Source organism: Drosophila arizonae, chromosome X, assembly GCF_054131065.1.
Source record: "Drosophila arizonae isolate 15081-1271.41 chromosome X, UAZ_ARI_1.0, whole genome shotgun sequence".
Classification (NCBI taxonomy): domain Eukaryota; kingdom Metazoa; phylum Arthropoda; class Insecta; order Diptera; family Drosophilidae; genus Drosophila; species Drosophila arizonae.
This window is the reverse complement of record NC_142927.1, coordinates 20,643,740-20,667,990: the sequence shown is the minus strand read 5'-3', so window position 1 is coordinate 20,667,990 and position 24,251 is coordinate 20,643,740. Positions and strand designations below refer to the sequence as shown.

The window sequence follows — 24,251 nt, the reverse complement described above, 5'->3', positions numbered from 1 at the left end:
TATATTATTATTATAGTCTAGTTCACAACTATGTTAATTCATATCTTACATTACATTAGATATGCATTATATATGAATCATATATGATATACTGTAGCTCTAAAACATCTTAACTAAAATCGAATTTTATGTTAGATGTATACAGTCTAGTTCAGATTTTTCGATTTACACTGAATTTATATAATCGAGAATTATTCAGAACGAAATTTTTTCAAAAGATGGAATTTTTCGATTTATCGGGGTACAAATTATCGAGACTCGACTGTATTATAAACATTTATAAATGTATCTAATATCCCTAAGTAATATGACAAACATTTCTTGACTGAGCTATTCTCGTTTCCCCTACTTAAACATTTCTCGCCCAATCTATCTCCGTTTTCTCTACCTTTAAATGTAGAAAATAATATGACAAATATCTAATTAAGTTTTTATTTCTACTATTTATATATATTTATAATTGAATATCTGTTTTTCTATAGCGCCAACCAATCTTAGCCCACGGCCTCGTTTATTACAAAGTGGCTTGAACCCGGATTCAAGAGATAGAGAGAATGTTGCTTGACAGCCATTTAGCTTAAGCCTATTAGTACAGTAAACGCAAAAGATATCGAAACTGATGGCATATACGAATTTTATTCGAAATTATAAATATTTTTCTTGCATATACAGTTATGCCTATCAAGTTAGACCTTTTTGATATTCAATGTTTATTATATGCACTTCAAGGCCAATTTCAATTGAAGCATCTTTCCATAATCAAATATTCATAGAGTTTTAAGCAACCTTCTCGATCTGCCCACAAGAATTTCGCAGAGCTCGTCAGCAGCATCGAAGCCACATGAAATCCCAAATGCATTTATCCAGTAATACGACTCATCTGAAAGTTTTGTTAAACAACCTGAACGCCCATTGACTGCGCAGCCCACTTGGAGGCAGCCAACGCTTGGGCTTGCCACGTTGTTGATCGTGCAACTATTTGCATGCCACAAAATGCCTACACACATACATATGCATATGCATGTACATGTCGGCATACACACACACAATTGCATATAAATATATGTGCATAAAGGCGTTTACAATTGTGTTCATGAAAATAGTATTACTGCTTCACTAAATGGTTTTTTTAGTCGACACAACTATTTTAATGAATTAAGAATATAAATGCCCAACAAAACAAAGAGATTAAATGAAAATTTACAAAGAAATATATTTAAACAAAAGTAAATACAAAATGCAGTAAAAAAAAAAAAATAAATAAAATAAAAAAAAAAAATATTATTTTTTAATAAATGTTTTATCACATAAATTTTTTACAATTTTACATATTTTTATTTTTTTTATTATTTTATTTTATGTATTCTTTTTAAATACATAAAGTTAAAAAAAAAAAATTAAAAAGCAAAAAAAAAAATTTTTTAATTTGGGAATATATTATTTGATTAAAAAAAAAATTAAAAATAAATAAATAACTTAGTTCACAAAATTTACAATAAAAAAAATCAATACCAAATAATTTTATTAAACAAAATAAAAATATAAATTGATAACAAAAAAAAAAAAAAAAACAATAATATGATATTAATATGATATGAAATTAATATAAATGTAAAAAAACAAATTAAACAAAAAATAGCTATAATTAAATAAATAAAATAGCTAATAAAAAATCAGTTGGTTTTAATATACACTTAAAATCGCTTTCAAAATATCGTGTTTATCACCCAATTTTGTTGTTCAACATTTATAGCTCAGTGTGTATGTGTGTGTGTGTGTGTGTGTGTGTGTGTGTGCATATATGCTTGCATGCATTTACAACACACCCACTTTTGCCACCCACTTTTCTGTGCTCCTCTAAAACTGTCGGCGCCAAACAGTGAAATTTTTGTGCAGACCAAAGCGATGAAATTCTTCACACATATCCGCATGCCCAGCGATCGAACGGATCGACCCACTAGACATTCCACGCTCACCTGGCCCATGCTAGAAACTGTGGCAGCAACAACTGTTGCTGACAGCGACAGCAGCAACAGCAACAAAACAGTCGAGTGGAAAAGCCATTTGCTGGCCTCCGATCGCAGCCAATAACAAACCAGTCAGTTACATATATATATATATATGTATGTGTGTATATATATGTATTCTATATACATATATATATGTAAGCTATGGCTATATATAGACACCTGTTGGCGTGGGCGCGGCCATGCGCTGTCAGGGCCAAAAGCAAGCTAAGCAGCAGCAGCAGCAGCAGCAGCAGCAACATCTGCAGGTTGCAGGTGCAATGTTGTTGTTGTTGTTGCTGCTGCTGCTGCTGTTGTTGTTGTTATTCCTTTGAAAGCAGAACACCAACGCAAAGCTAACAAAAAAGCCAACGCGCTGCTTCGCTGCCTCGATAAATCTTTCAGCATTTGCCTAGATTGAAAGTCTGGCGTCTCTCTCGCGCGTATCTTTGTATCTCATAGATATACGCACTTACGTCTCCAGCAAACTATCATTAGCATCAGCAACAAGAAGTTTGCTTTGTTTTTCAATAACAACAACCCGCATGCCACTCCTCCTCCCTCTCTCTCTCACTCTCTCGACTGGCTCATGCTACGCTTGTAGGCGGCGTCTTCCACTTGGCTTCGCGGCTTGATTAAATGTTGCCAACGACAACGAACTTGAAGCTCAATCAGTTTTCTGTCTGCCAGTTCAAATATGAAAGAACGTCGCGACGCTACGCTCCGTCGCCATGCCCCCTGCCCACTGGCCCCTGTACCCGCGACCCCCCTGGCAACCACAATCGGGCTGCCATCATCATCATCATCATCGTCATCAGCGTCGTCGTCAACGTCTCAAGAATTTAAACACAAAAAAAAAAAAAAAAAAAAAAAAAAAAAAGAACACGCAAATTTTGTGAGCGGAAGTGCTGCTAAAAATTGAGAATCAGCTTTGTTTTCGTCTCATCTGGCGCTGCCGCTGCCTGAGCCAACGCCATATCAACGCAAAACCCCGCAACGTCTGCTGAATTTTGGACTCAAACTTTGGGTGTACTTGACACAAGACTTGGCTACATTTTCATAAAATCTAATTAGTTTCACTTTTTTTAAGTGCGCGCAATAAAATTGCAACTAGTTTGGATTTAACTCTTTGGGAGTTCCTGTTGTTGTGCATATATATGTTTGTATGTACATATGTATACTGTATGAGTATGTGTTAGAGGCGTTTAGATGTAGAGCATTATCTTACGCTAGTTTGCTTTAACTTTTTGGTTCACATTTTCATTATTTCCTTAACCATTGTTATTTATATCAATTATTACTCATTGCCATTGTCATTATAGTTTTAATTAACATAATCATTGTCATTGTCATTGTCATTGTCATTGTCATTGTCATTGTCATTGTCATTGTCATTGTCATTGTCATTGTCATTGTCATTGTTATTGTTATTGTCATTGTCATTGTCATTGTCATTATCATTGTCATTGTCATTATCATTGTCATTGTCATTATCTTTTTAATTATCATTATCATTGTCATTTTCATTGTCATTGTCATTGGCATTGCCATTGTCATTGTCGGTGTTATTGTCATGGTCATTGTAATTTTCATTGTCATTATCATTATTATTGTCATAGTCCTTGTCGTTCTCATTGTCATTGCTATTATTGCCCTGATCATTACCATTTTATTATCATCCTCATTATCAGCGCTAATTAAACAAATATTTCGTGCTACAATTATTGTATTAATTTACAATCCAACCGCTGACTCCACACATTTATTTGTCAATTATTTCTATGTTTTTCCTTTTGTCCATGAATTATCGTAAAAAGTTTTGTGTTACCACCGATTTGTTGCCGCAATTTGTTGCAACACAATCAATGGGTCAATAAATTTCACATGTGACTCGTATTTCAAGCTGCAATCGAAAAAACATTTAAGTAAATTGACAGCTTTTCTATCGACCCCTACGTTCCCCCTCTCTCCACCGCTCTCTCTGTCTGTCTCCTTTTGTATCTCATGCTCTATCTGTCTTGCTCTAGCTGCGATGATAAACGACGCAATTGACATCGTGTTGAGCCACAACACAGGCCAAAAAGTTTTGTAATCGCGAACGCGCCACCAAATCGGTTACCAAATAGGTTCGAGTGGGTTGCGGAGAGTTGTGTGGGCCACATAAAGATGGGGGTCTGACGTAAAGGAGGTGGGGGAGGAGTAGGAGGAGGGCCATTGATAAGGCAGGTGCAGCGAAGCGCTGGGAAATAATGAAAATGAAAGTCAACGTTGCCTGCGGCTGATAAAACTTTCAGTGTGAGAGAGAGAGGGAGAGAGAGAGAGACAAAAGGGAACTACGCAATGTGCTAGAGAGAGACAGGGATGGAGATGGGGTCACCTATTTGGATTGCATTTGCTGGCAATTTGTGTTGCTTCTGCTGCTGTCGCCGTCGCCGTCGCCGTCACCGTTGCGTGTTGTTTGTTGTTTGCTATTTGCGCCCGCGGCGAACGATTTCATTTGACTTTTGGTGCGCTCCCGACTCATTGTTTGCTCAGCGATTTGTGTAGATACAATTCGGTACATCGCATAGATAAACATGCACTCTGTCCACCAAGACGGCCAGGGCAGACAGGGGGGGGGGGGGGAGAGACTGATGTGAGGGGGGTTACTGGTCTAAAGACAAACAAATTACAAACAAATTGTCGTTGTCGATTGAGCCTTGCCATCTTTCATTTCCTTCTCCCTTCTCCCTTGTCTCTCTCTCTCCCACTCTCAAAGAAAACTTTCGATTCACTGCTGTTATCGCCAGAGACTTGGCGACATTCATTCGCAGGTGGCAGCGACGTCAGCGGGTCACTGGCCAAACTGGACAAACTCTGCACTGAGAGAAATGCGAAAAGCTAGTTTCTACAGATATGATCTGGTATTTTGACAAGAATATATGCATATAATATTAATAATAATATAGCTTTTAAGTAAATAAGTTTTTGTAAATATCTGTTTAGATTAAGTTACTAATTAGGTAGCGGTGCGCTAAGCTGTAAATAAATACAATTTATAATTTCTCTTAAAAAAAAAAAAAAAATTATCTGCTATATTTTGTACCATTTGTCTAGTAAAAAATTATTTTGAATGGGATTTTTTATTTACATAATAAAATGTATAGCCTGAGCCCATTGAAAATGGAAGATCGGGTTATATAGATTGCATAAATATGTACGTAACAAGTAGAAAGAGGCGTGGCAGTTCCCATAAGATATAAATATTCTTGTATCGAGCTGAGATTTTTAAAAATCGATAACTATTTTTGTGTTATCGATTAAAACCCTTAGTTGTCAATTTTGCAGATGGATAAAATTTATATTTTTAATTTTTTTTTTTTTTTATATATTTTTCACTGTGAAATGAATATTGTATAGATTGAATATATCAATTCCTTAAAAATAAGGATATTATAGTAAATATATTATAGTAAGGAATTCTCAAGGAAACAGAAACTCTCTTAGTCCAATAATGCCCACCTATAAACTGCTTAAATTTGATTTACCTCAATATAAAGTACCTAGTGTTTTGGCTCAGTGTAATTTTCAGTTCGAAGTTCTGAGTTATCGACAACGCACAGGCGCTGATAAGGTAGACAACTTCGTCTTCCCACAACGTGTGTGCGTGTGTGTGACTGTAGGTGTGAGTGTGTATGTGTGTGGGTAAAATTCGACCCCACATGCGGCTGTCTAGACCCGAGTTGAATTGTGGGCAAGATACAGATACAGTATCTAAATTGTGTATTGCCATTAAAACTAGCCAATGGCGTTTTGTACATGCAACACAGTGTGTTGCATGCAACACATAAAGCTCGCTCTCCTAATGGCCCAAGTCATACAAAATAAGCTCTCAGACAGCGAAATATTTAGCTCTTTAGCTATTTTCTATTTATATTATTGCCAATTTTTGATTAGACCAAACAATATCTTATCTACAATCAAAGTGGTTCGGTATGTGCGGCTCGAAAGAGCCAACTTCAATTGAAATTTTCGCCTCATGACTTCGATAGATAGATAGACTTCAGTCAAAGCTAATAGTCTTATATATAGCTAGAGTTTTGGCTAGATCTTTATCTCTGAATTGAGTCAAATATATTTTGGATTTCATTTTATTTTTAGCTTATCTTGTGTCTATGGGAAATTCAATAAGTGATTGTGATTTCCATCATAATATCAGAGTGTGTATGTGAATATAGATTCATAAATGTAAATCAAATCGAATATGTAAATTGTTAGTTATACCTTTGTTTCTCTATATACCAATAGGTATATTGGTATATACGTATATATCTTGTATATATTATATTTTTCCTAATTTTCTGATATATCTCTGTTTCTTTAGTTTCATTAGCCCATAAATTCATAAATGTAAATCAAATCGAATATTTAAATCATTAGATATACATTTGTTTCTCTATATATATATACACCAATATGTATATATCTTATATATCATATATATCTTATATTTCGCCTTATTTTCAGATACATGTATGTTTCTTTAGTTCTAATTGCATTTCCCAAAGTTTTCTATAAGCGACAAGTAACGTATATGATTTTCCATAGTCGGAAAAATATAGCTAAATTTTTATTCTCTGGCTAGATTTATGTTCTTAGCATATTAGCTAGCTAGGATGTAGGAGGAGTTAGGCTGCTCTTGTAGTTATGAGAAGCTCTTTAATTTTGATAGATCTACATATAAATATATCTGCTATATATGTTTTTACTTATTTCTATTTCTATTTCTTGTTTATAATCTGTGTAATCTAGGCATATGGCTAAACTAAATATAGTTTCCCTCAGACAATCTAATTTAGTTGGGAAACTACAAATCTACTTTCTATATAAACAAATCCCATTTTTCTGGCAAACTAAATTGAATGAATTACAAATTTCCCGATTTTCCCAAAATACAATTTTTTTTTTTTTTAATTTTCGCTTCGAGTGCAGTTGGCAAATTAAGAAGAAGAAATTGTTGTTGTTTATAAATTAAATTTTTCTTTTTCATTTTGTTTTGGTAGCATCAAATTTTCACTTGGTAAGCATTTTTTTTTTTTTTTTTAATTTTTTTTTTACTTACGTGAGTGTAGCAGAAAAAAAAACTTTTTCTTTATATGTTGCAAGATATGCAAATTTCTCTCTCGCTCTCTTTGTCACTCTCTGTCTCTGTCTCTATTTGAGTTAATTCTTTCTTTTACGATTTGAATTCTTAATTTGGGCACAGTTCGTTGACGTTTTGTTTGATTTATTCAAAATGCAGCCGCGTGCATAAATTTGCAGTGTTGCAGTTGCATTTTCATAGCGCTGGCGTTTCATAATAATAATAATAATAATTAAAATAAATGCATATATTATAAATATGTGTTTTAATTATTTTGAATGCTATGCGTTTGTGTTTCAATTAAAACAAATATGTTTTTCAATTGCAGCTTTATCATCAGTTGTAGTTGTTGCTGCTGTTATTATTGTTGTTGTTGTTGTTGTTGCCGCTGGCATTTGCATAGTGCACTCAAGCGCTCACTCAATCATTCATACACTCATTCAAGCACTCATTCATTTAACAGCTCGCTCAAGCTGTTGTTATGTCCTCCCTCGTGCCCCCCAAGCCCCCATTTTTCCTCTCCCCCTTTTTCAGTTGTAAATACCACGAAATTCAGTCGAGCGCACAATGCAATACAAATTGAAAAAATTAAATTGAAAAAATTAAAATGAAAAATAAAAAAAAAAAAACTCTGAAGAAAAAATGAAGAAAAATAATGTAGAAAATATTGAAGAAATTTATATTATCAGCTTTGGCTCTTGACACCCTGGGCGGAGTTGCACATGGGTGGATCTGACTAAGCAAAGTTATTTGAAGACTATACAGATTTATATAAAGACAGAATCTATCATCAGATTCTATACAAAAATCCATAAAAATCAGTATAATCATCTATATAGTATCTAGATTAAGATCTATATACAAATCTATATAATCAATAAGGGAGTACTTGTTATCAAAATTTATTTACTTTATTTTAAAATTAAAATAAATAATAATTTTTTTTAATGATTTGTTTTTTTTTTTTTTTTAATTTATTTACTCTTGAAATTTCAGATTCTTATTCCAATTTTTATTATTGTTACTATTTATTTTTTATTTTTTGTTTAATTTATTTATTACATTAAAAAAGGATTACTACTTGTTTAAAATGATATATTTTTGTAATTAAAAAAAAAAAAAAAGAAAAAAAAAATTTCCTTAAATTTGTTTCATTTCACACAAATTAAGATTTCATAATTTCCTACATTTTCCGCCAAACATTAAAATGCTCAACAACTATTTACAGGGTATCTGCTGGCTGTGCCTCAACCTAGATCTGTGCGGTAGTCTTACGGTATTTTATGCTGCAAGCGCGCGCGTTTTGTTAGCGACTTTTTGCAGCGCCTTTTGCACTGGCATCGAAAGCAAGCGAAGCGCAGTCGACGCCGCCGCTGGCGTCGCAGTTGGCGTCGCCACTAACTGCATTTGCTTATGACTTTGGCTGTTCTCTTCATTTTACAGTTAATAAACGTTAACCGCAAGTGGTCCGATGGGGCGCTGGCCCCTTAACGGTGCCTAACTCACTCTATCCATGTGTGTGTGTGTGTGTGTGTGTTGCAAGTGTCGAGAGATTCATCAAGAGTACTGTAGAACGGGGGGCGTATCGACGCCCTAATGTGTTGTCACATTTGTTGTAAAATTGATTCGCTAATGATTTTAGCTGACATTCAAATTACGAAAAGCCAAAAGGGAAAACATATGAGAACATATGGAAACTGTATAGAATATTTCTTTCACACTCGCCACAAACACACACACACTCGCACTCTCTTTGAATTGGTATTTATTTTTAGAAAGTTAATCACATGCTAAACACTTCGCATGGCCCATTGGGACATAGGGAAAATGAAACGAATCTCGAATCTTGTGGCACGCACTAAGCGAAACAACTTCCAGGTAGTTAACTTAAGACCTTTTTTCGTCTTTCATTAATTGTCGTTCTCTCACTTTATGGGCGTGGCGCAGTTGTGCGTAAAAGAAAGAAGCTGAAGAAGTTAATTATATATATTACAGAGTTTTTATTTTTCCCATGTAGCTAATTAACTTATTAAGGCAAACGCCTATTAGGAATGCTTTCGCATTGGATTCAGATTGGATACATATATTCAAAAAATTGCCATTAAATAGCTTTTATAATTTTTTGCAATTTCAGAATTGATTCAAATTCATATTCAAATTTTTTATGTGCATATAAACATAACTCCAATTTAGTTCATTCTAGTTTTAATAATTTCGAACAAGAAAACACATGGTCCAATTGGATTATACACGTAGCCAATTGGACTAAGGCTAGATTAGATTTATATTGTGCTTTTAATTAGCCAACAATATTAATATCAAGTAAATCTTTAATTATTTATCATAAACAAATGCTCTATTTCCTTATAAACATAACTCTAATACAAATATTTTCAATACAAATAGTTCCAGTTCAAACCATATCCAATAAGAGATCTAGCTAAATGCACAACAATTGGGTTCCACAAGTATGCCAATTGGACGATATACACTAAACCAATTGGACTATCACTAGCGCTCACGCAAAATAGCATCCACACACACACACACACATCCAATTGCTCTGTTGATCTTACGATTTTCGCCATTCAAACTCAGCAATTGCCGCAAATTTTAATTGATAAAAATAAAAAGCTGAACGAAAATTGACTAAAACTCTGGCTAATCTCGGGCATCTGGTATCTGGCATCTGGCGCTTATTGTGCCTATAGAAAAAAATTATATCTCTCTTTGACTGAGTCACAGTTTCGACTTGATTTGTTGGGGAGATACCGCCGAAGAGCTGCAAACGGGTTAACTATAACGTGACTCAGTGAGACTCGGCGTTGCCCCACCCCCTCGCCGGCCGCCCATCACTGATCCGCTCCACTGCGCCGCACTGCACACACATATCAACAACAACAACAACAGCAAAACTAGTTGTCGAGCACCAAAACGGGAGGAACAAGAAAGCCAAAAAAAAAAAAAAAAAAACAAATGATTCCAGTTGGACATTTTTCAAAAGCAATTTAAAATGCTCAAATTCAAAGACATATGAAGTCTTATTTGCTGCAATCAATTTTGCATTTATTGCAAGAAAAACAAAACGAAAGAGAAACAAAAAGTAACACAAAGACACACACACACACACAAAAGGCACTGCAAACACACTTTCAATTCAGCGCTCGAAAACACAAACAAAACAAAATTCGGGCAGCGCTGCCAGCGGCATAAGCAAAGCGCAAAACGCAAATGCGTTGCCAGCAAAAGCAACAACAACCACCGAAAACAACAACAACAACAACAATAGCTGTTCTCGCTTCGCGTTCCCTTTTAAAGTTTTTTGTTTTAATTTTCATTTATTTATGTTTTATGTTTATTGAGTCTCTTTGACTGTTTCAAGTTGATTATTGTATTATAATATTATATAATATTTGATTGTTGTCAAACGAATTATAAAACTCCAAAATAACAAAAAAAATTTTAACAAAACAAAACTTAAAACAAAAAAGAAAGGCAATTAAAATTTTTGCCAAACGTAGCGCCGCAATTTGTAACAATTTTTTCGTATTATTTGCCGTTTTTGTTTTCGTTTTTGTATGTGATTTTATTTTTAATTTGTTTGCTTTGCACACAAACGTTAATTTTGATCGGCATCGGCATCGCCAACACACGTACGCACACACTACAGTTACAACAAGAAGAATAACAACACAAAAACAAAAAAAATATAGAAGACCAACCGCACGATGCGCTTACAAAACTTTCGTCCGTCGCCTGTGGAACGCAAAATACAACTGAGCTAGCCGAAGCCGGCTGCGGCCGGCCAACAGTGACTGCGGCTGCGGCAGTGACAGAGGCAGCGACAGCGACAGCGACTGCGAAGCTCGTGCGCTCGTACTCGTGCGCTGCCACCCGCTTACCTTAGTCTACAATGCGCACACTGGGCTCTCCGCTATTTGCTGTTGATTGAAGTTTTTGGTGGTAACATTAGATTGAATTATACATTTTATATGTGTTTATAAATAATCTATCGTGTGTATGTTAGACGAGCAAACAATTTGAGTGTAATAAATGACGAATATGCTCTGCATATGCATGTAACTTATTGAGCATTACAATTAGTTGCAATTAAATGAGTTATTGGGCAGTGTGCGCTTGTTGTTGTTGCTTCTTTTGATGCTGTGTGAGCGAACGACTGCGTGCGTTTGGGTTTGTGTGTGTGTGGAACGAGTTGCCCGTTGCCCGTTGGCGTTCGTCGCCGTCGCAGTCGCTGCGTTGGCAGCTACTGCGCTGCCCACATTGGAGTTAGAGTTGCTGTCGCTGCCGCTGCTGTCGCCAATGCTGCTGCTACTGCTGCATGCGAACAAATTGCGCAAATCGCATGCGTTTTCCAATAGCTGCAGATCGCTGGGCGTTGATTGCGTATGCGTGCCATATGCAGCAACTGCAACTGCAACTGCAACTGCTATTTGCCACGCATTGCAGGTCGTGTGATCAAAATCAACAAATAGCAAACAACAAAAGCGTCTAATAACAAAACAACAAACAAAGCGTCCGCATTGTTTTTGGTCAACCGCATTGCAGACGCGCATTTAATGCGTGCGTTTTACAGCGCATGCAAGCGAAAATATTGCAACAAAAATAAAAAGCAAAAACAAAAACTATTAAAAGACCCAGCGCACTGTGCAGAAGAAGCGCAGCTCTCCGCAGCCTAAAACAGACGGCAACATCGTTATCCCCCGCTTGCCCCTGGGCAAAAGTACGTATCTACATACGCACACACACACACACACGCTGTCAATGCATCTGCATTTATCTATGTATGCGTGTGGTCTTACTTACAAGTGTGTGCTCATTAAAGTCTTACACTGTCCACCAGCCGCTTGTAAATATTGAAAAACTAAAAATTTACATAAAAGACAAAATACTTTTCATAAAATTACAAGCTAATCTCATATACTAATAATATAATAATATACATATATTATAATATTCTCATTTTACTTTGCATCAGTCAAAGCTCAATTTCTGCGATCACAAACTTTTGTTAGGCTGTGTAAAACGCGCCCAATTCTGCCGACGCCGCTGCTGTTGGCCAAAAAGCTTAGCGAAGCGTGCGAAGCAGCCGCAGCAGCAGCAGCAGACGCAACAGCAAGAGAGCAACGGCGTGTAGAGAGGGAGAGTGGGAGCTGTTGAAGATCGTTCGTTGCATGGCGCTGAAGGCGGCTGCCAAGGAAGTGGAACATGTGTGCGCTTGTCTGTATGTGTGTGTGTGCGTGTGTGTGAGATGGTGTCTGCTAGTGTGCGTGTATTTAACATTGTCATGGCAAGTTGAACGTGGGAGAGCCCTTCGCCAAGCTGGTTTACAGTTTTGTTCTTGCTGCGGCCTTTGTTCTTGCCGTTGTTGTTGCTATTATTATTATTGTTGTTGCTGCGGTGGCCTCGACCGATCAAGCAAGCAAGCGTTCGACCAGCTGTTGCTTTGTTTTGACTCGAGCAGCGCTGTCGACAAAAGAGACATAAATACGATAAAAGAGAGAGGGAGAGTAAGAGTGAGAGAGCCATGGAGAGCATAAGCATAGGAATTGTCTGCGTATTCAGACAGCTATTTAGCAGGCGACGCTGACAAATTGTCAGCAATTGGAGTGGGAATGCGAGTGTGGGAGTGCGAAAGGGAGAGGTTGAGCGTCAGGTGAGCTAAGGCAGAAATAAATCAAAATTAATGCCACACAATTATTAATTAAAGTAATTAATGTGTTGGCCGCTTAGAAAGCTCCGAAATTGCCCGAATGCCATTATAATTCACAATTCTTGACCATTTTGGCAGTGCAAAGGGATTTCGCCTTTCATTACATATGCAAAGCTCGCCCCACACAAACACACACACACACCCATGTATATAGTATATGTATAGCTGAGGGAGGGCGGCAGCCATAAGGCGACAACATGTGCTCACAATTGCATTTGCTGTTTCGCTTACACTACCCTCTGTTGCTCCCCTCTTCCCTCTCACTCTCCCTCTGTTCCTCTCTCGCTCTCATATATTACACAAATTGAAAAACTATTGACAAGGCTTTGCCACTGGCCGCTAACGGGTCCAGGCGGCATTATCACATGCGATAAATATTTATATGGAAATGTAATGACTGCCCCCATTCACTCTCCCTCCTCTCTCCCCCCCCCCCCCTCTCTCTCTCACTCTCTCTCGCTCACTGCCTTGCTACGCTTTGTCTCGAACGTTGCGCAATTAATGTCACCACATCCTTTGGGCCTTATTAATGTCCTTGGGCCGCATGCCGTCTGGCCGGTGGGCGGCGGGCGGCGGGTGGCGGACGGCGTTCGTTGGGTTTGGGGTTTGGCCCATTAATGTCGCCCCATCGCTCCGGTAAAAACAATTAATTTGCCCATAATGCAATTTATATCGGTTTCGGTTTGGGTTCCCCGGCATTTGAGGTCTGGGCCAACAACGGCTTTCTGGTCCATTTGGCTTACGCATATCCTGTGCCAACAGCCGACTCGGCCCTCGGTTTGCCACATAATGTGCATATTTCTGGTTGCTTTTTAAGGCCAAATGATTAATTATTAAAGCGCCAGCAATTCGCAATAAACAATAAACAGTTTTTGGCCAACGGAATGCTCGAAGCATGCAAAAAAAAAAAAAAAAAAAAAAAAAAAAAAAAAAAAAAAAAAACACAGCATTGCGAATGCAACAGACATTCCTGACAGATTTTGCTTGCTAAGACAAAGCTCTACGGAAGCTAAACAGCAGCTGGTTAGCTGCTCCAAAAATTATGTTGGCCAATTAATTATCCATTTTTCAATATGAGAGACGAGCTAGACAAGTGGCTGTCGAGCATGACTGACTGCATAATACTCGTTCCGAGAAAGAAAGCTCCAAAGAGAAGCATAGGCACCCTGAGTCTTATATGTTTTAGGAATAAGCCAAGATTGGGCAATATATGAAAGACAGCTGTGCCGATATTTTTGAGCGGTGCTGAAAGGAGTAGCGAAATTCCATCTGACTTAGAGGAAATATGGAGATATCACTTAATCCTGCAGTCCTCTCATATATCAGTACAAAGTCTTACAGATTCCGGATAAGAAAGTATATATATAAGTATATATTTATTTTATACGAAATCCTAATGTGATAGAACGGTTAAACTGGTTTCAGTTTCAGAGTTCAAAAACCATGCAAGAAGTATAGCCAAATCCGAGCATTTTGTACTATAGGATAGGAAACTCTCCTTGAGTTCCCTCAAGAATTCTAAATTTCACATATGTTGTGTTGGCTACATTTCGTACCAATAGTTCCAACAAATTTTATTAAATACAGTTGTACAGCTGCCCAAAAAGCCTAAAAGCATGCTATGAAAAGTGTTTTAAGAAATGAGATGAAGTCAAATTGAGCTAGAAATTAAGTTGTAAAGAGGAAGGGGGAAATTATATAACCAACTATTATAGTAGGAATAACTAAGATAATAAGTTCGATAATATATTTTACTTTTATATATCACTAAGACAATAAGTCAGAGGATATATCTTATCTTTCGATAGATTGAAAATATATTTAGTCTAATATTATTTTCTGTGACTAAAGATCTTTTAGGAGTTCCAAAAGAGATCTCTACAGTTATTCACTGTAATTTGCAATGTTAATTGTGGAAACAGATGAAGGAACGAATATGTGAAGAAGAAAAGGGAAATGAGAATAATTAATTTAAAATTATCGTGAGAAACTAATTGGTAAGAGGATATATTTTATCCTTTGATAGATATTCCTATAAAGGATTATGTTGTCTGTAAAATATTGTGAGAGATGATAGAGAGCTCTCATAGTTTTTTCCTATTTTCACTTCTAGAACCTCAATGCGAATGGTGGAAAACAATTTGAACTAGAAACTAAGATGCGAATTGGAAAATGAGAATAATTAATGTAAGAAATTGTGAATTGTGAAACTGAAATAATATTCTATAAGATTTATCAGTTGATAGATTAAAAATAAATTACCCATAAATGAACATATTTTCTGTCGCTAAAGATCCATATCAACTGATAGAGAGCGCTCATAGTTTTTCGTTTCTAGGACCTAAATGCATATTGTGGAAAACATTTGAAAACTTGTTTGCTTTCCTAGTTTCCGTCTGCATTTGAGTTCTCTGTTTTTCTCTCGCTTTTTCTGGGAGCCACCCACGAATCGTATCGAATCGGAGACGTTGGCCAGCCAGACAAACGGTTTAGGGCCGCACACATTTTCCCATGCTGTAAACAAGCTGTCAAATTCGGAAGGGGGAGGGGGGGATAGACTAACCAGAGAAATGTTCTGCTGTGGCTGCACTCATATGGCATAAAGTTGTTCGAAGATATTCAGCTGGTTGTCAGTCGCCTTCAAGAGGACGACAAAAGCACGCAGCTTGATTGGCAGAAAGTCGCTAGCACTCGCAGATACAATTCGAGTGAAACCAAAGTACAAAAAGATACAGATACAGATAGATAGATATAGATACAGATTCAGATACAGCTACAGTTATAGCTGGAAAAAACTTAGTACTTACGACTGTCGAAACGCACGGAAATCAAAGACATACGAGACTCACCTGCAAAAGAGGAAGCAAAAGAAATGACATTAATTAAATTTGTTGCAATTGGCGCTTTAACTAGAGAGGGAAAAAAATAACATTAAAGAAAATAAAATAATTAAAAACTTTGGGGCAACATTTTGAAAATTGTTTTGTGGCTCCCACAGGCCATTGACGGGTTCAAGAAATTGGCATTCTATGGGGGGACGCCACGCCCACGTCCACGCCGTCACGCCGCCTCTTTGCCGTTTGCACAGCTTAAAAATACTTTTTTTTACGACAAAGCGCTCGCCCGCTTCTCCCCAACAGCAACAACAACAACAACAATAAGAGCGAATGCCCCCAGGGCTGGGCTGGGGCTGGTTTGGGGACTCTTTAGGTAGGGGTCAGCAGCTGTTTTCGGGGCAGGGCGGAACTCGGACAGCCGAGGACAACTGTAGCCTGTAATTAAATAATGCCCATGCCCACTTCCGGCCAGCAGCGGCAACAAAAGATACAAAAGTATCTTAACGGCATGCGGCGCCATTTGAAGTTGAAGTAGCCAACGAAACAAAAAAAATATACTATATATGTGGCGACGGGCGCGAAGAGAGCGCGGGCCGGAGGGAAGCTGTTTGCTGTCTGGCCAGCAAAAAAAAAAAGGAGGAGGAAGAGCAGTAGCAGAGCTAGAGAGAGGGGAGTAGGGAGGGGGGCGTTATGCACACGCCAAACTATTGCTCCCCTAGGATAAATTAATAAATTTTCAAGCGAAAGTTGCCACACAGTGAAGGAGCAAAGGGTGAGAGAGATAGAAAGAGAGAGAGAGAGATAGAAAGAGAGAGAGAGAGCACGAGCTAGAGCTGAGTATATGAGCAGGCTGCATGGCAAAGCTGCGCAACAAATAAACAAATAATTATAGCCAACATTCCAAAAAGTAAAGAGACAAAAACAAAAAAAATAATAATAATAATAATAATAATCAGCTAGTTGCAAAAAACAATGAATTGGAAATACTCTTTAAATCACAAAAAAAAAAAAAATAAATAAATAAATAAATAAATAAAATTAAAATAGAAAAGAAAATAATAAATTATCAGCTTAATAAAAAGTGAATTTCAAAGATCCTTTTAATAAAAAAATATATATATATATATATAATTAATAATAATAATATTAAACAAAAAAATTTAAAAATACAAAAATAGTAATAAATAAAAAGAAAAATTGAAAACAAAAAAACCACAAAAGGTTTAAAAAAGTTTGAGATAAATAAAATTCAAATAGAAAAACAAAAATAAAATAAAATAAATGGGAATAGGAATAAAAAGTTTAAAATATATAAATACAAAACAGTAAAATAAAATAAATAAAAATAAATAAAAAAAAAAGAAAACAACAAATAAGAATAAATAATAAAAACAAAAATATATACAAATAAAATAATCAATTTTTTGCAATACATGAGAATTGCATAGAAGCACAGTACCGGATTTTTATGAAATAATATCTAACGAATATTTTAAATTATTTCATATTTAGTTAAAGCAAACAATCATTTATATATTTAAATTACATATGACAGATATAACATATATTTCTATTTTTAATCAACAATATATAGTTGAGGTCACAGAAAGCCTACGCAGTTCAGCATACCCTACGGAAAGTTCAAGCTAAAGCCAAACAATGTTAAACTTCTGCTGCCACATAATGAAAAAATAGCATCATGACGATGATGACGATAATGATGATGATGATGATGACGATGGTGTCTATGCCCGGTCAGATGCGACATTGTATATTTACGAATATATATATATATATATATATATATATATATATATATATATATATATATATATATATATATATATATATATATATATATATATACATTATACATATATGTATATACACACACACACACACACATACATACATATATGTTTGGTATGTCTCTGGATTTCAGTATTTTTATGGATGGATTGTTGTTGTTGTTGTGGTGCGCCTCGCGAATGCAACTCAGAAATTATCAAATATGGCAAACGGCAATTACAATTTGGACTTTCTCCAATCAAACGCTCGCACATGGATAGCGATATGCGACGGCCACATAAAATGAGGAATGCACCAGGGATGGGCATTACATACTATATGTAGTATAAGATGAATGAATCCACATAATATTTTATGTAAAGCTACAGACTATCAACAGAGAGAGAGAGATTAGTAGATGGATAAATGAATATTTGAAGTGATGGATTGATTGAATGATAGATTGACACACTGATATTTACATACTATACATATATTTAAATTGGTATGTTAATATAATGATATACTGATATATTGACATATTGACAGATTGATATACTGCTGTATTGGCAGATTGATACATTGACAAATTGCTATACTGATATAGTGGCAGATGAATGTATTGATATATTATCTATTGATATATTGATGGATCGATAAACTGATTGATTGACAAATTGATAGATTAATACTTTGACAAATGGATAGATTGATGGACTGACAGATAGACTGATGTATATCTATTGATGAAATGAATTCATGAGAATCACATAGAGGAGCAGCGCCTCAAAAATCTGCATTTCCAATTCTACATGCAAGCGTCTACATAAACTCATACATAAGCATATGTACACACATGCATGTACATACATAGAATAATGTTTACATTTTAACAAGACCAATGAGGCTCTACTCCAGCTTTTCTTCAAAAGTCAAACGATGTCAGACTGAGCACATCGCATTTACTAATAACTGTATTACTTAACTCCACTGAATACCAAGTTCATTTGACTGTGTTGGTATAGAACTCAACGACCCGAAATGCTAAGGTAGAAGGCAAGGGCGTATTTAATGAATCGAGCTTAGAGTTGTTTTTGTTTTTTTCTTTTTAACAAGAAGTTCTTCAAGCATGTCGTTTACCTTGGCAAATAATATTTAGAGTTTATGCTTAAATTAAACAATTTATATTATTAACTAGCTATATATAATAGGCGAATTATATGCTATATAATAGGTTAATTTAGGTTTAATATGCAAGATACAAAAAAAAAAAAAAATAAATAAATAAATAATAATAATAATTGGAATAATAATATGAATAATAATTTTTTTTAATAATTAAAAAAAAAAAACAAAAAATAATAAAAAATAAATAAATAATAATAATAATACTTTTAAAGTAATAATAATAATATTATATATTTTTTTTTTCATTAAGGCTAATCAAAAAGTTGAGCCCCAAGTTTTAGTTTTTCAGCCCTGGCAATTGCATTCTCAGAGTTGTGGTATGTGTGCGTGTATGTGTATATGCGACTGTGTGTATATTTTGGTGTGCGTGTGTGTGCTGGGCGCAAGCAAACAGTTTGCGGCGCCTGCTCTCCACTCCTGCCGCCAACTGAAGACAATCCATAAACAGTTACGTGCAGCAGCCCTTTAACCCGCTTAACCCACCCGCACGACGACAGCTCACTCCACCCGCTAATGGCACTCTTTAGCCCCGCTGCCCCATCTGCCCCGCCCTGCTACACAAATGAAAGCAATAAAATTATGGGCAATGCCATTTTTGGTATTTTCACACCGAGAAAGCGCGTCGTTTGCGAGTGAAAACTGAGAGCGGAAAATGGGAAATGAGTGCGATTTTCGCCAAAGTTTGTTTTTCTGCTGCTACTTCTTCTGCTACTTCTTTGGGCTTTGGGGTTTTTCATCTTTTGCATCTTTGATGGGCTGCTAAAGAGCCAATACCATTTGCTTGAATTTCGCTCTCAGCCCTTCGCCTCCCCTTTTTGCGCCATTTAATCAAGAAAAACACTTTTTATTGTGCAAAATTATGACAATTGTTGTCGTTGTTGTTGTTGTTGTTGTTGTTGTTGTTATAATGATTGTTGTTGGTTGTTGCCGTTGCTGGTTGTTAATGTCAAAAGTGTTATTGTTATGCAGACAATTATAGCAAGCGATAAAAGTGCTGAGCTCTTTCGGTTTGAGCTTGGGGCGCGCCATGGGCGGATGCGGGGGCGGTGAGGGGGTCCTAATGAGCCTGGCCAAATGAGAAAATATGTTTATTAGCCAAAAGCAGGAACGAATGAAAATAACACGAAACGAAAAGGATAACGACTTGTTGAAGCAGCTGCGACCTTTTGGCCGCATTATTATTTTCGTTTTACTGCTGCGCTGCGATCAAAGCCAAAGCGATCGATGCAAAGTATTTATTTATTTTAGCCCCAACAGCTGTGCGCTCCACCACGCACCACGCGCCACGCACTAAAGCAAAATAAAATACAGCTGCTAGCAGGCTGTGGGGCCTGAGTGTGGGGTGGATCAGCGAAAGCACATTCCATTGGGGCATAGCAGCGCTTGGGGCTTGATCTAACTGCATATGACAAATGTCAAGTGGTTGACACCACAGCACCACAGCCACACTGTCTGTGGATCAACGTTCCACGACTAACTGCAAAATGACAGCCGTCTTTGTCTTTCCATTTCTCCGATCACTGATCTCTACGGAAGTCTTAAGCTTCTCGCAGTTAGACGATCTTCAAGAAGAAGAGTGCCTGAAGATCATTGCAGATGCCGATGCAGATTTCTTTATGGGTGGCTTTAATGGAAAAATGAAATGATCGTGAATCGAGAATCGTTAAGTTCCAATGGATCAGTATTGAATATTCAGTTGAAGCTTTTCGCTAACTTCTGCTTAGTAAACGATCGTGGATGCCTAGTTATAGAAGATAATTTTCAGAAGATCAATATTTAATTAATATATTATATTATATTATACTATGACAACAGAAACAAACAGTTTGTGTAGCTGGAGGCTAATCTCTGATCGTTAAAGAAATTCCAAGACGATCCTGCATGACTTAGCTTGAAGATCACTGCAGATGCTGATACAATCGCTATGCCCTGATTTACGCACTAAATAAAGTCGCATATGAAAGCAACATGAATATCAGCTGGCAAGATCGTAGTTACAGAAGCTCCGATCGATGCATCGACGCATCGGCAACAGTGTGAAATGAGTGTGTAGAGGCTTCAGCTATGCGGCAAGGCCTCATTCATCATATTTAATTATGAAATGAAAAAGATTCCTTGTAAGGCAATCAAGATCATATGTTGCAGAGCACATCAATTATATGCTCCATTAATGGCCAGGAACAGACACTGATCGCAGACAGAATGTGGAACACAACTGAGCTGAGGTGAGCTGCCAAGGATCGCGTCGTGCTTCAGGGCAGCAGTAAAGTATCATACATCATGCCAATTAAGTTCAATTAAACACCTTTGGAAGTGCGCTAGAACGATCGTGCAGGTGCTCGATCACTGAATGCAGCGTGATAATAAAAGTGGAGTGATCTTGTAGCTACTATATAAACTTTAACTAGCATCAGGCAACGACAGTTGGCAATGATGGGCAACTGATCGTGTTTGGTTTAGGCTATGGGGAATGATCGGGAATGTAACTTAACTGTTGAGGTCCTTTAAGTAAAAATGTCTTATAAAACTTACTTATTATCAAACCAGATCGTCACTCGTAAAAGCAGCAACTGATCGTGTTTCGTTTAGGAAATGTTAGCTGATCGTGAATAGAAGACAAGTTTTAAAATTCAAATATAATAACTTGAGAATCATTTACTCTCAGTGTGAGGAATGTTTAGTGATCGTGGTCATAAATATGCTAAGAAAACGTCTTGAAACTTCAACTTGCTACAAAAAGCCACAACTCTGCTCGTCGTTAGTTAATGAAGTAACTGATCATGGTTAGCTTAAGGTATGCCTACTGATTGTGAGTAGATCCATCCAATAAATAAATAAAAATCAAGCAACTCCTTACACTTCAATTTGCAGCAAGTATTATCAATTCTGCTCCTAAACTCTGAGAAATATTTACTGATCGTGAATGGCAACCAAATTTTCGGAACTATGTAAATAAACCAAAATAATTCCTTAAACATCAATTTACCACAAAAATCAACCCAAGTTAGTCAAAGATGCAGCTGATCACAAAAAGTCAAGCTCAACTCTGAATGGCATCTCCATGGAGCAACGTACGATCAAAGATGCTGCCGGCACATCATGCAAAGCTCATGCATCTTAGACTGACAACAAATATGTGTAGCTCTAAAAAAAAAAAAAGAAGAAAATAAAGAAAATCCAGAGCAGTTCCTGCTTCTGTCGAGGATCAGCAAAAAAAAGATCGATCGTTAATTCAGTTGTCGCTACAGTTTCCTGCACTTAGCAAATAAAAATAGCAAACAGGCTGACTGCTGACTGCTGCATGTGGCAGTTGCCCGTTGCCCGTTGCCACAAGTTGCAGTGGGCGCATTGTCGATCTTTTCTGCACATCGCCTGACCCATATTTATTTTTGGCATTGGTATTTGCTTATTTTAAGATAGAGTTTCGTTTGTGCAACACTCGTGCCTCTCGTGCCACTCGTGCGCCGCTCACTCACCGAAATGGAAAGAACTTTTCCAGAAAATGTCGTCCCAGGCTGGTCGTTGTCATAATGCTTGAGAGTTTGGGTTGCTGTTGCCTGTTGGCGCCCAAGACTGAACAACACTTAACTGCACTTTTGCGTCTCACTATAACACTATATATGTATATGGATATATATGTATATGTGAGTGTCTGTGTGAATTGCAGTGCTGCAAACTGCGCACAATGGCTATGGAAAATACGCCTTAATTAAACTAATCAGACGATATTATACACACATATATATGTACATATAAATGTATAAACATATATATACATATATACATATGTAAACACAATGCACAACAGACGCCCACACACACACAGCTGCACAAACTTTAGTTCTACATATATTTCAAATGGGCTTCTTTGATGAGCGCTTTTCATTAAATGCAAAATTTGAAAAAAAAGAGCAACAACAACAAAAATAAAAACAAACAATTGAAATTGGTGTTAGACGACGACGCGTTTCGCTAGCGTTTTGTGCGCGTTTTTGGCTCGCCCGAAAAGTTCTGTTAAGTGGCAGGAACTATACGCATTCGATGATAAATAAATCGGTTTCAATGAGCACATAAATCATGTATATACATATATGAATGTATTTGTACTTGTGTGTGTATTGCGTGTGTGCTTGCAATGACTAAGCAGAGACAAAGATTCATATGCTTTGGCCGATTAATCTGTATCCAGTATATATGTACATATATATGTATGTATACATACACATATACATATATAAAGTATATATATCTAAGCCTCTTTCAAAAGCAGGCGTGTCTTCGCTTAATATTGAAATAGTGAAAATATTTTTTTTAAGAATTATACTGTTTTATAGAATTATAAATTATTATTCTCTTTTAGCTTTAATCGTAAACGAACTATTTCGCAATTTAGATGATTAATGAGCCGTTTTTTCTTTATATAGATAAATCGAGTGGGTATTACAAAAAACCACCCAGATTAAGGGAAACTATAGAACTGCAAAAAACAGTAAGAAACTTATTATTTAAACAAATACATATACATATGTATAACTATATACGAGATATGTTCAACATGTGTGTTAAGTTTCAAGTGCATCATAATAATTGGGATTACTTTAAAGGAAACACAATGTAACGTTCACGAATAGAACTCGTTTGAAGTCAATACTCGCTATACTTTTATAAGTTTTTCTAATATTCTTAACTTTCCTTAACTGAACTAAAAAATAAACGTACTTCGTTGCTAGTTCTAACTTTTCAATTAAAACTAATTGTAAATATAAATTATCACTTATCTAAATATCTAAATGATGCCCAAATTTTGCTACAAATATAATCGCTATTATTCTATTATAATCATATGAAATTCATTTCATTAAAATCCTTCTCCCTCTCACTCTCTTGCTCTTCCTCAGCATCCATGGCAAAAGCTACCAAATTCTACATTTATCTCAACTTCTTAACTGATCTGAACTCTGGGTTTGAACTTTGCGGGATGACAAAAACAAAACAAAAAATGAAATACAGAAAAGACAATTGTAATAACAATAACAGCAGCCATAAAACAAACATTACATAAATTGCGAATTTCATTTACTGAACTTCATTGTTGTTGTTGTTGCTGCTGCTGCTTCTTCACTTTGTCGCTTGTCGAATGAAAAAGAAATACAATAATAACAAAAAAAGCTCTGTTTTTCTTTTGCGCTGCGTCTTAAGCGGCCTGCGCAGTTGAGCGTTACCGTTAGGCTACAGGTTACAGCACAAGAGCAAAAAAGCAGAGGCAACAACAGAGACAACAACAATTGAAATTTATTTGAGGCTGGCGAATTTCGCTTGATTTGTATGAATCACAAGCGACCTGCGCGGGAGTCAGTTTGAAGAGGGTAGGGCACACACACATACACACACCTTAAGAGTACACACACACTTCGTTTACGCGGCGATTAAGCAGAGGAGTCGCGCCGCAGCGTCAAAGAACGACGACCGAAGACCGAAGACCGACGAAGACGATGCCACGCGCGTTCGCATTGAAAGTTTGCCAGTGACTGAAGGCGACGACGACAACGACGACAACTCGGCGTCGTGCACGCTGACTG

The 24,251-nt window shown here is 36.5% G+C and overlaps 1 protein-coding gene across 14 annotated transcripts in view; it reads right to left on the bottom strand.

Moving 5' to 3' along the window:
• Nucleotides 1–24,251, bottom strand: part of spri (Src homology 2 domain-containing protein sprint) — a 143,734-nt gene that overhangs the window by 66,650 nt on the left and 52,833 nt on the right. The window contains exons 1-3 of one of the 14 annotated variants that reach the window (XM_089475226.1): nt 24,064–24,182; nt 22,611–22,700; nt 22,149–22,361 (exon numbers count right to left, since the gene is read on the bottom strand). The exons of 6 other annotated variants lie outside the window; for them this stretch is intronic. In XM_089475226.1, the coding sequence (XP_089331352.1) occupies nt 22,149–22,201 (53 nt within the window). In that variant the 5' untranslated portion in view covers nt 22,202–22,361; nt 22,611–22,700; nt 24,064–24,182. Of the gene's footprint in view, nt 1–7,107; nt 7,332–10,850; nt 11,030–22,148; nt 22,362–22,610; nt 22,701–24,063; nt 24,197–24,251 lie in introns of those variants that run through there. 7 more of the 14 variants (XM_089475225.1, XM_089475232.1, XM_089475227.1 and 4 more) reach the window with 7 other exon arrangements.